This window comes from Salarias fasciatus, chromosome 1 (assembly GCF_902148845.1).
Source record: "Salarias fasciatus chromosome 1, fSalaFa1.1, whole genome shotgun sequence".
NCBI classification, from domain to species: Eukaryota; Metazoa; Chordata; class Actinopteri; order Blenniiformes; family Blenniidae; genus Salarias; species Salarias fasciatus.
This window is the reverse complement of record NC_043745.1, coordinates 30,103,711-30,116,720: the sequence shown is the minus strand read 5'-3', so window position 1 is coordinate 30,116,720 and position 13,010 is coordinate 30,103,711. Positions and strand designations below refer to the sequence as shown.

Here is a 13,010-nt window from a genome sequence, read left to right as displayed (position 1 = left end):
GGGACGCGGTCAAACGCCTTCTCCAAGTCCACTAAACACATGTGGACTGGTTGGGCGAAATCCCACGAGCCTTCGAGCACCCTATGGAGGGTGTAGAGCTGGTCCACTGTTCCACGACCAGGACGAAAACCGCATCGTTCCTCCTGAATCCGAGGTTCGACTATCGGTCGAATCTTCCTCTCCAGTACCCTGGAATAGACTATCCCGGGGAGGCTGAGGAGAGTGATCCCCCTATAGTTGAAGCACATCCTCCGGTCCCCCTTTTTAAACAGGGGGACCACCACCCCGGTGTGCCAATCCAGAAGCACCGTGGATTGGGTGGCAACCGATGGCACGGTGCCCGGCGACCCGATCCTCAGACACAGAGACGTAATGATGATATCAATCACTTTTTTCAGCGGTTTTCCTTCTTCAATGCTTAATTTCTTTTTTCTTTTTTTGCTTCCATCCTTCCCTCTGTGGTTTGGGGCCGGGTCGCGGGGGCAGCAGTCTCAGCAGGGATGACCTGACTTTCCTGTCCCCAGACACTTCCTCCAGCTCCTCTGGGAGGAGCCCAAGGCGTTCCCAGGCCAGCCGAGAGACATAGTCTCTCCAGCGTGTCCTGGGTCTTCCCCGGGGTCTCCTCCCAGTGGGACATGCCCGGAACACCTCCCTAGGGAGGCGTCCAGGAGGCATCCTGAACAGAAGCCCGAGCCACCTCAGCTGGTCCTTCTTGATGTGGAGGAGAAGCGGCTCTAGTCCGAGCTCCTCTCTGGTGACTGAACTCCTCACCCTATCTCTAATGGAGCGCCCAGCCACCCTACAGAGGAAGCTTGTTTCAGCCGCTTGTATCTGGGATCTTGTCCATTCGGTCAGGACCCAAAGCTCATGACCATAGATGAGGGTGGGAACGTAGATTGACCGGTAAATTGAAAGCTTCGCCTTTCGGCTCAGCTCCCTATTCACCACAACGGACCAATACAACGACTGCATCGCTGCAGCCGCTGCACCGATCCGCCTGTCAATCTCACGCTCCATCCGTCCCCCACTCGTGAACAAGACCCCAGGATACTTAAACTCCTCCACTTGGGCCAGAGTCTCTCCACCGACCTGGAGAGGGCAGGCCACCTTCTTCCGGTCGAGGACCATGACCTCGGATTTGGAGCTGCTGATCCTCATCTCTGTCGCTTCACACTCGGCGGCGAACCACCCCACTGCAAGCTGTAGGTCCATGTTCGATGAAGCCAACAGGAAAACATCATCTGCAAAAAGCACAGATGAAATCCTGTGGTTCCCGAACCGGACCCCCTCCAGCCCCTGGCTGCACCTAGAAATTCTGTCCATAAAGATTATGAACAGAACCGGTGACAAAGGGCAGCACTGCCGGAGTCCAACATGCACCGGGAACAGCTCCAACTTACTGCTGGCAATGTGGACCAGACTCCTACTCCGGTCATACAGAGACCGGACAGCCCTGAACAAGGGGCCCCGGACTCCGTATTCCCGGAGCACCCCCCATAAGACACCACGAGGGACGCGGTCAAACGCCTTCTCCAAGTCCACAAAACACATGTGGACTGGTTGGGCGAAATCCCACGAACCTTCGAGCACCCTATGGAGGGTGTAGAGCTGGTCCACTGTTCCACGACCAGGACGAAAACCGCATCGTTCCTCCTGAATCCGAGGTTCGACTATCGGTCGAATCTTCCTCTCCAGTACCCTGGAATAGACGTTCCCGGGGAGGCTGAGGAGAGTGATCCCTCTATAGTTGAAGCACATCCTCCGGTCCCCCTTTTTAAACAGGGGGACCACCACCCCGGTGTGCCAATCCAGAAGCACCGTGGATTGGGTGGCAACCGATGGCACGGTGCCCGGCGACCCGATCCTCAGACACAGAGACGTAATGATGATATCAATCACTTTTTTCAGCGGTTTTCCTTCTTCAATGCTTAATTTCTTTTTTCTTTTTTTGCTTCCATCCTTCCCTCTGTGGTTTGGGGCCGGGTCGCGGGGGCAGCAGTCTCAGCAGGGATGACCTGACTTTCCTGTCCCCAGACACTTCCTCCAGCTCCTCTGGGAGGAGCCCAAGGCGTTCCCAGGCCAGCCGAGAGACATAGTCTCTCCAGCGTGTCCTGGGTCTTCCCCGGGGTCTCTTCCCAGTGGGACATGCCCGGAACACCTCCCTAGGGAGGCGTCCAGGAGGCATCCTGAACAGAAGCCCGAGCCACCTCAGCTGGTCCTTCTTGATGTGGAGGAGAAGCGGCTCTAGTCCGAGCTCCTCTCTGGTGACTGAACTCCTCACCCTATCTCTAATGGAGCGCCCAGCCACCCTACAGAGGAAGCTTGTTTCAGCCGCTTGTATCTGGGATCTTGTCCATTCGGTCAGGACCCAAAGCTCATGACCATAGATGAGGGTGGGAACGTAGATTGACCGGTAAATTGAAAGCTTCGCCTTTCGGCTCAGCTCCCTATTCACCACAACGGACCAATACAACGACTGCATCGCTGCAGCCGCTGCACCGATCCGCCTGTCAATCTCACGCTCCATCCGTCCCCCACTCGTGAACAAGACCCCAGGATACTTAAACTCCTCCACTTGGGCCAGAGTCTCTCCACCGACCTGGAGAGGGCAGGCCACCTTCTTCCGGTCGAGGACCATGACCTCGGATTTGGAGCTGCTGATCCTCATCTCTGTCGCTTCACACTCGGCGGCGAACCACCCCACTGCAAGCTGTAGTCCATGTTCGATGAAGCCAACAGGAAAACATCATCTGCAAAAAGCACAGATGAAATCCTGTGGTTCCCGAACCGGACCCCCTCCAGCCCCTGGCTGCACCTAGAAATTCTGTCCATAAAGATTATGAACAGAACCGGTGACAAAGGGCAGCACTGCCGGAGTCCAACATGCACCGGGAACAGCTCCAACTTACTGCTGGCAATGTGGACCAGACTCCTACTCCGGTCATACAGAGACCGGACAGCCCTGAACAAGGGGCCCCGGACTCCGTATTCCCGGAGCACCCCCCATAAGACACCACGAGGGACGCGGTCAAACGCCTTCTCCAAGTCCACAAAACACATGTGGACTGGTTGGGCGAAATCCCACGAGCCTTCGAGCACCCTATGGAGGGTGTAGAGCTGGTCCACTGTTCCACGACCAGGACGAAAACCGCATCGTTCCTCCTGAATCCGAGGTTCGACTATCGGTCGAATCTTCCTCTCCAGTACCCTGGAATAGACGTTCCCGGGGAGGCTGAGGAGAGTGATCCCCCTATAGTTGAAGCACATCCTCCGGTCCCCCTTTTTAAACAGGGGGACCACCACCCCGGTGTGCCAATCCAGAAGCACCGTGGATTGGGTGGCAACCGATGGCACGGTGCCCGGCGACCCGATCCTCAGACACAGAGACGTAATGATGATATCAATCACTTTTTTCAGCGGTTTTCCTTCTTCAATGCTTAATTTCTTTTTTCTTTTTTTGCTTCCATCCTTCCCTGTGTGGTTTGGGGCCGGGTCGCGGGGGCAGCAGTCTCAGCAGGGATGACCTGACTTTCCTGTCCCCAGACACTTCCTCCAGCTCCTCTGGGAGGAGCCCAAGGCGTTCCCAGGCCAGCCGAGAGACATAGTCTCTCCAGCGTGTCCTGGGTCTTCCCCGGGGTCTCCTCCCAGTGGGACATGCCCGGAACACCTCCCTAGAGAGGCGTCCAGGAGGCATCCTGAACAGAAGCCCGAGCCACCTCAGCTGGTCCTTCTTGATGTGGAGGAGAAGCGGCTCTAGTCCGAGCTCCTCTCTGGTGACTGAACTCCTCACCCTATCTCTAATGGAGCGCCCAGCCACCCTACAGAGGAAGCTTGTTTCAGCCGCTTGTATCTGGGATCTTGTCCATTCGGTCAGGACCCAAAGCTCATGACCATAGATGAGGGTGGGAACGTAGATTGACCGGTAAATTGAAAGCTTCGCCTTTCGGCTCAGCTCCCTATTCACCACAACGGACCAATACAACGACTGCATCGCTGCAGCCGCTGCACCGATCCGCCTGTCAATCTCACGCTCCATCCGTCCCCCACTCGTGAACAAGACCCCAGGATACTTAAACTCCTCCACTTGGGCCAGAGTCTCTCCACCGACCTGGAGAGGGCAGGCCACCTTCTTCCGGTCGAGGACCATGACCTCGGATTTGGAGCTGCTGATCCTCATCTCTGTCGCTTCACACTCGGCGGCGAACCACCCCACTGCAAGCTGTAGGTCCATGTTCGATGAAGCCAACAGGAAAACATCATCTGCAAAAAGCACAGATGAAATCCTGTGGTTCCCGAACCGGACCCCCTCCAGCCCCTGGCTGCACCTAGAAATTCTGTCCATAAAGATTATGAACAGAACCGGTGACAAAGGGCAGCACTGCCGGAGTCCAACATGCACCGGGAACAGCTCCAACTTACTGCTGGCAATGTGGACCAGACTCCTACTCCGGTCATACAGAGACCGGACAGCCCTGAACAAGGGGCCCCGGACTCCGTATTCCCGGAGCACCCCCCATAAGACACCACGAGGGACGCGGTCAAACGCCTTCTCCAAGTCCACAAAACACATGTGGACTGGTTGGGCGAAATCCCACGAACCTTCGAGCACCCTATGGAGGGTGTAGAGCTGGTCCACTATTCCACGACCAGGACGAAAACCGCATCGTTCCTCCTGAATCCGAGGTTCGACTATCGGTCGAATCTTCCTCTCCAGTACCCTGGAATAGACGTTCCCGGGGAGGCTGAGGAGAGTGATCCCTCTATAGTTGAAGCACATCCTCCGGTCCCCCTTTTTAAACAGGGGGACCACCACCCCGGTGTGCCAATCCAGAAGCACCGTGGATTGGGTGGCAACCGATGGCACGGTGCCCGGCGACCCGATCCTCAGACACAGAGACGTAATGATGATATCAATCACTTTTTTCAGCGGTTTTCCTTCTTCAATGCTTAATTTCTTTTTTCTTTTTTTGCTTCCATCCTTCCCTCTGTGGTTTGGGGCCGGGTCGCGGGGGCAGCAGTCTCAGCAGGGATGACCTGACTTTCCTGTCCCCAGACACTTCCTCCAGCTCCTCTGGGAGGAGCCCAAGGCGTTCCCAGGCCAGCCGAGAGACATAGTCTCTCCAGCGTGTCCTGGGTCTTCCCCGGGGTCTCCTCCCAGTGGGACATGCCCGGAACACCTCCCTAGGGAGGCGTCCAGGAGGCATCCTGAACAGAAGCCCGAGCCACCTCAGCTGGTCCTTCTTGATGTGGAGGAGAAGCGGCTCTAGTCCGAGCTCCTCTCTGGTGACTGAACTCCTCACCCTATCTCTAATGGAGCGCCCAGCCACCCTACAGAGGAAGCTTGTTTCAGCCGCTTGTATCTGGGATCTTGTCCATTCGGTCAGGACCCAAAGCTCATGACCATTGATGAGGGTGGGAACGTAGATTGACCGGTAAATTGAAAGCTTCGCCTTTCGGCTCAGCTCCCTATTCACCACAATGGACCAATACAACGACTGCATCGCTGCAGCCGCTGCACCGATCAGCCTGTCAATCTCACGCTCCATCCGTCCCCCACTCGTGAACAAGACCCCAGGATACTTAAACTCCTCCACTTGGGCCAGAGTCTCTCCACCGACCTGGAGAGGGCAGGCCACCTTCTTCCGGTCGAGGACCATGACCTCGGATTTGGAGCTGCTGATCCTCATCTCTGTCGCTTCACACTCGGCGGCGAACCACCCCACTGCAAGCTGTAGGTCCATGTTCGATGAAGCCAACAGGAAAACATCATCTGCAAAAAGCACAGATGAAATCCTGTGGTTCCCGAACCGGACCCCCTCCAGCCCCTGGCTGCACCTAGAAATTCTGTCCATAAAGATTATGAACAGAACCGGTGACAAAGGGCAGCACTGCCGGAGTCCAACATGCACCGGGAACAGCTCCAACTTACTGCTGGCAATGTGGACCAGACTCCTACTCCGGTCATACAGAGACCGGACAGCCCTGAACAAGGGGCCCCGGACTCCGTATTCCCGGAGCACCCCCCATAAGACACCACGAGGGACGCGGTCAAACGCCTTCTCCAAGTCCACAAAACACATGTGGACTGGTTGGGCGAAATCCCACGAACCTTCGAGCACCCTATGGAGGGTGTAGAGCTGGTCCACTATTCCACGACCAGGACGAAAACCGCATCGTTCCTCCTGAATCCGAGGTTCGACTATCGGTCGAATCTTCCTCTCCAGTACCCTGGAATAGACGTTCCCGGGGAGGCTGAGGAGAGTGATCCCTCTATAGTTGAAGCACATCCTCCGGTCCCCCTTTTTAAACAGGGGGACCACCACCCCGGTGTGCCAATCCAGAAGCACCGTGGATTGGGTGGCAACCGATGGCACGGTGCCCGGCGACCCGATCCTCAGACACAGAGACGTAATGATGATATCAATCACTTTTTTCAGCGGTTTTCCTTCTTCAATGCTTAATTTCTTTTTTCTTTTTTTGCTTCCATCCTTCCCTCTGTGGTTTGGGGCCGGGTCGCGGGGGCAGCAGTCTCAGCAGGGATGACCTGACTTTCCTGTCCCCAGACACTTCCTCCAGCTCCTCTGGGAGGAGCCCAAGGCGTTCCCAGGCCAGCCGAGAGACATAGTCTCTCCAGCGTGTCCTGGGTCTTCCCCGGGGTCTCCTCCCAGTGGGACATGCCCGGAACACCTCCCTAGGGAGGCGTCCAGGAGGCATCCTGAACAGAAGCCCGAGCCACCTCAGCTGGTCCTTCTTGATGTGGAGGAGAAGCGGCTCTAGTCCGAGCTCCTCTCTGGTGACTGAACTCCTCACCCTATCTCTAATGGAGCGCCCAGCCACCCTACAGAGGAAGCTTGTTTCAGCCGCTTGTATCTGGGATCTTGTCCATTCGGTCAGGACCCAAAGCTCATGACCATTGATGAGGGTGGGAACGTAGATTGACCGGTAAATTGAAAGCTTCGCCTTTCGGCTCAGCTCCCTATTCACCACAATGGACCAATACAACGACTGCATCGCTGCAGCCGCTGCACCGATCAGCCTGTCAATCTCACGCTCCATCCGTCCCCCACTCGTGAACAAGACCCCAGGATACTTAAACTCCTCCACTTGGGCCAGAGTCTCTCCACCGACCTGGAGAGGGCAGGCCACCTTCTTCCGGTCGAGGACCATGACCTCGGATTTGGAGCTGCTGATCCTCATCTCTGTCGCTTCACACTCGGCGGCGAACCACCCCACTGCAAGCTGTAGGTCCATGTTCGATGAAGCCAACAGGAAAACATCATCTGCAAAAAGCACAGATGAAATCCTGTGGTTCCCGAACCGGACCCCCTCCAGCCCCTGGCTGCACCTAGAAATTCTGTCCATAAAGATTATGAACAGAACCGGTGACAAAGGGCAGCACTGCCGGAGTCCAACATGCACCGGGAACAGCTCCAACTTACTGCTGGCAATGTGGACCAGACTCCTACTCCGGTCATACAGAGACCGGACAGCCCTGAACATGGGGCCCCGGACTCCGTATTCCCGGAGCACCCCCCATAAGACACCACGAGGGACGCGGTCAAACGCCTTCTCCAAGTCCACTAAACACATGTGGACTGGTTGGGCGAAATCCCACGAGCCTTTGAGCACCCTATGGAGGGTGTAGAGCTGGTCCACTGTTCCACGACCAGGACGAAAACCGCATCGTTCCTCCTGAATCCGAGGTTCGACTATCGGTCGAATCTTCCTCTCCAGCACCCTGGAATAGACGTTCCCGGGGAGGCTGAGGAGAGTGATCCCTTTATAGTTGAAGCACATCCTCCGGTCCCCCTTTTTAAACAGGGGGACCACCACCCCGGTGTGCCAATCCAGAAGCACCGTGGATTGGGTGGCAACCGATGGCACGGTGCCCGGCGACCCGATCCTCAGACACAGAGACGTAATGATGATATCAATCACTTTTTTCAGCGGTTTTCCTTCTTCAATGCTTAATTTCTTTTTTCTTTTTTTGCTTCCATCCTTCCCTCTGTGGTTTGGGGCCGGGTCGCGGGGGCAGCAGTCTCAGCAGGGATGACCTGACTTTCCTGTCCCCAGACACTTCCTCCAGCTCCTCTGGGAGGAGCCCAAGGCGTTCCCAGGCCAGCCGAGAGACATAGTCTCTCCAGCGTGTCCTGGGTCTTCCCCGGGGTCTCCTCCCAGTGGGACATGCCCGGAACACCTCCCTAGGGAGGCGTCCAGGAGGCATCCTGAACAGAAGCCCGAGCCACCTCAGCTGGTCCTTCTTGATGTGGAGGAGAAGCGGCTCTAGTCCGAGCTCCTCTCTGGTGACTGAACTCCTCACCCTATCTCTAATGGAGCGCCCAGCCACCCTACAGAGGAAGCTTGTTTCAGCCGCTTGTATCTGGGATCTTGTCCATTCGGTCAGGACCCAAAGCTCATGACCATAGATGAGGGTGGGAACGTAGATTGACCGGTAAATTGAAAGCTTCGCCTTTCGGCTCAGCTCCCTATTCACCACAACGGACCAATACAACGACTGCATCGCTGCAGCCGCTGCACCGATCCGCCTGTCAATCTCACGCTCCATCCGTCCCCCACTCGTGAACAAGACCCCAGGATACTTAAACTCCTCCACTTGGGCCAGAGTCTCTCCACCGACCTGGAGAGGGCAGGCCACCTTCTTCCGGTTGAGGACCATGACCTCGGATTTGGAGCTGCTGATCCTCATCTCTGTCACTTCACACTCGGCGGCGAACCACCCCACTGCAAGCTGTAGGTCCATGTTCGATGAAGCCAACAGGAAAACATCATCTGCAAAAAGCACAGATGAAATCCTGTGGTTCCCGAACCGGACCCCCTCCAGCCCCTGGCTGCACCTAGAAATTCTGTCCATAAAGATTATGAACAGAACCGGTGACAAAGGGCAGCACTGCCGGAGTCCAACATGCACCGGGAACAGCTCCAACTTACTGCTGGCAATGTGGACCAGACTCCTACTCCGGTCATACAGAGACCGGACAGCCCTGAACAAGGGGCCCCGGACTCCGTATTCCCGGAGCACCCCCCATAAGACACCACGAGGGACGCGGTCAAACGCCTTCTCCAAGTCCACAAAACACATGTGGACTGGTTGGGCGAAATCCCACGAGCCTTCGAGCACCCTATGGAGGGTGTAGAGCTGGTCCACTGTTCCACGACCAGGACGAAAACCGCATCGTTCCTCCTGAATCCGAGGTTCGACTATCGGTCGAATCTTCCTCTCCAGTACCCTGGAATAGACTTTCCTGGGGAGGCTGAGGAGTGTGATCCCCCTATAGTTGGAGCACACCCTCCGGTCCCCCTGGTCTGCCAATCCAGAGGCACCGTGGATTGGGTGGCAGCTGATGGCAGGTTGCCCAGCGACCCGATCCTCAGACACAGAGATGTAATGATGATTTTTCCTTTTTCTGATTTTTTCCTTCTTCAATGCTTAATTTCTCTTTTCTTTCTTTCTTTCCATCCTCCCCTCTGTGTTTGGAAAGTTGATATCAATCATTTTTTTCCTGAGTTCTTGTTTCTTCAATGCTTCTTTCTATGCTCCCCGCCCCCCCATTCTTTCCTTTAGTTATGCTTCTATAAATCAATTCCACCTTTTCACACATGGGGTCCATACTGGGGGTGCATGTGAAGATTTTGCTGGGACCACACATAAGGCTCATAACGGGGCAGTATGTTGGCCCCCCACTGAGGGTTTGAGGGGGTCCCCTCCTGGGGGAGCATGTGGGGCCCGTGATGGAAGCGTGCGTTCGGCTCCCACTGAGGGCACATGTAGGACTGAGATTGTGGAAGCAGGTAGGTCCCACACTGGGGGCATCTGAGGAGAAGCTGCTGCTGTTGGAGTGGGAGAGGCTGCTGCTGGGGGTGTACCTGTGTCTCTCGCTGGGGTTGCATGTAGGCCTCATGTCGGGGTTGGACAAAGGGTTCGCGCTGAGGACGCGCATCAGGACGAGACCGGGCCAGCACCACGTAGAGCGCCTGGGTGCCCAAGATGTGGCCGTTCATCCCAGTCATGGCCCGGCTGGCCTCCTCAGGGGACGAAAAGCAGACAAACCCAAATCCTTTGCAGCGTTCCCCCTCCGTCATCACCTGCAGAAGAGACACAAATTAAACTCATTCAGTTCAGGTATGAAAACATTCAATTAATCATGCTCTTTCTCAGAGTTCTTACTTATATCTTTAACTATACCTATACCTGTCACCTCAATTTACACAAGACTCATTGTGATATGACAGGAATTACCATTAGGAATAAGAAATCCATTAAAATTTGTAATTCACTGCTAGTTGACTGCTCACCTTGACACTTGTGATGGTTCCAAAGGGACTGAAAGCTCTGTGTAGACGCTCCTCATCCATGTCGGAGTCCAGGTTGTGGACGTACAGATTGACCCCCTAGTTTATTCAAGGACAAAGGAGAAGTTAGTGCCACCCCGAATAACAGTCTTTAAACAGTACAGCCTGGGCTCAAAGGTCCTTTGCCACTTTCATTTTGAGCATGACGGATCTGCTCCTCAAAAAGTGACTGGACGCTGGAGTTAAGTGACTTACTGACCTGATACCTGGATCCGCGATCCAAACTCTCAGGCTCAAACCTGCGCGTGAGCTCCGTCTGCCGCTCTGCCTTCCTTTGGGCACGAGACACGTACAACCGCCGGCCGTTCAACACTTTACCGTTCAAGTCGTGCACCGCCTGAGAGGAAATAAACATGGGTATCATGATTTGAAGCAAGCAGAAACGCAGAGAATATGTGATCTACCCATCAGTCTTCCTCAGAAGTGGTTCTTACCTTCTTGGCGTTCTCGTGGTTCTCAAAGCGGGCAAATCCAAATCCTTTCGAATTTCCATTGTCGTCTGTCATCACACGAACGCTGGATGTGGGTCCTGTCCAAAAAAAAAGCAGCTGGTCAACATCAGTTCACATCCTCAGCTGTGAATGCTGAGTGGACATTAAATCTGACTCTCTTACCGTATTTGCTGAACAGCTCTGTCAGCCTGTTGTCGTCCATGTCCTCTCCGAAGTTCTTTATATAAACGTTGGTGAACTCCTCTGCACTTGTGGCGAGTTCCGCCTCCCTGTCTTCAAACGATCGGAACGGCTCAATAGTTCTGTTGAAGAAAACATCATGAAACATTAAGTCAAATGTGTCAAAACCTGACTTAGGAACTTGTAGTAAGCAGGTTTGAAAAGTTTAAGGAACGGAAATCACACTTACACTATCTGGTCATTGAGCAGCATGCCGTTCAGCCTCTCAGTGGCGCGCTCAGCCGCCTCCACGGTCTCAAAGTGCACGTATCCGTACCCTTTTGAGACGTTGTTGTCGTCACAAACCACCTGGAAAGAGGAAGAGTTATGAGTCAAACACATTCACAAGCATCATGAATTTTCACAAAAAGTTTTAACACTGTTATGACCCCATACTCACTTTACAGGACAGCACAGTCCCAAAGGCTGAAAACGTGTTCAGCAAGGACAGGCTGTCGATGGATTTGTCCAGGTTCTTAATCAGGATGTTCCCCGCTGCGTTGGTTCTCTGGGAGGGGTCGCGTCGACACCACATGATCCGCACAGGCCGGCCGTTGACGACAGTGAAGGCCAGGTCGTCCAGGGCTCGCTCAGCTACACGAAGACCACAAGAAAAAAAAACATAAGCGTATTCACAGGTTCGCCCCTCAAAATGCAGCATCAGACATGAATTGAAGAACATTGAGACAGACTGGAGGCACAGCGCCTCCTTCAGAGGTTGTTTAGACAAAACTCACCATCTTCACGTTTCGCGTAGTTGACGAAGCCATAGCCGAGGGAGCGGCGGGTGATCCGGTGTCTGCAAACCCTGACAGAGATGACCTGCCCCACCTGGCTGAACTTCTCATAAAGCATCACCTCTGTGGTGGTGGGAAGCAGGTCCCCCACATACAGAGAAGCTGATGGGTTGATGGGCGCAAACTGGTCCAGAATTGGCTTTGTCTTCCTGTAACCTGACATCTGTAAATGCAATGGTTCAGAAGGTCATTGTTTTCATAAATGTCCAGTATCACATCAATGACAAATACTATTTCCAGTTTTTGTAGAGACTCTCACTTAAAAAACACGTGTTCTTACATTTGTCAGTGAACAATGCTCTTGAGGTTTCCTCGTCTGGTCAAACATACTCAAATATCGTCTGTCAAAATGAAATCTGAAGAGATCTAGCAAACACAAGCTAACTCAGTGATGGATAACTTGGTGGGTGGGTGATTCTTCTCCAAAGCGCAAAGCTACGACTGATCCGGACGTCTGAATAGTTCAGAGTGGTGGACTGCAGGCTGAAGACACAGGCTGTCAACTCTGGTGATGACATCACAGCTTTGATTCAAAGTTGCCAGGCAACTCAGGCGACGATGTCATCAAATTCCCCCGGGGTAACTTGGACACACTGTTACTATGGAAACCAGGTTAGACATTACATGCAGTATTAATGCAGTACAGTTTTCTGGTCCCCACGGCCACATTTCTGGCTCAATCTGAAAATATTATACATCAAAACGTAGCTAGAGTCCTTGTGATACTGGCAATGCTTTTATTTTTTCTGTATCTCAAATGTTTCTCTCGCCAGACACGTTTGTTTGAGGAGACGGCAGAATTTCCTCGCATCCGCTCCAATGCATTCTGGAAAGAGATTTTCTAGCTGAAAATCAAAAGTTTACGCATTTTTACAAACTCATTCCTGCGACATGGATGATCCTACAGACGTAAAAACGTAAGTTTAATCCTATGAAATGCTTCTGACGCTCACAGTAAATAAAAATCTTCTTCATTTTCACCTCTCGGTTATCGACGCACGACATTTCTTCAACGATACAAACTGGATGAAAAAAAATGGATGTGTCACACTTCCTGCAGGTGGGTGGGGGTGTTTCTGCAAACGCACTGATGAGTGACGAGGCAGACCTTGTCATCGATCCGAGCAGAGATGGGGCGCCAGTCTTTGGAGGATCCATCCGTCCGTCCACC

The 13,010-nt window shown here is 53.9% G+C and overlaps 1 protein-coding gene across 1 annotated transcript; it reads right to left on the bottom strand.

The window, feature by feature from the left end:
- Window positions 1-9,460: 9,460 nt before the first annotated feature.
- Window positions 9,461-12,002, bottom strand: LOC115386403 (polyadenylate-binding protein 1-like; the record flags this gene model as incomplete). Its single annotated transcript, XM_030088677.1, has 9 exons — window positions 11,780-12,002; window positions 11,443-11,636; window positions 11,233-11,351; window positions 10,986-11,125; window positions 10,806-10,900; window positions 10,571-10,708; window positions 10,315-10,410; window positions 9,971-10,104; window positions 9,461-9,470 (listed from the first exon to the last, which is right to left on the bottom strand). Coding segments are annotated over exons 1-9 (1,149 nt in total), but the record flags the coding sequence as incomplete, so codon positions are not given.
- Window positions 12,003-13,010: the final 1,008 nt, after the last annotated feature.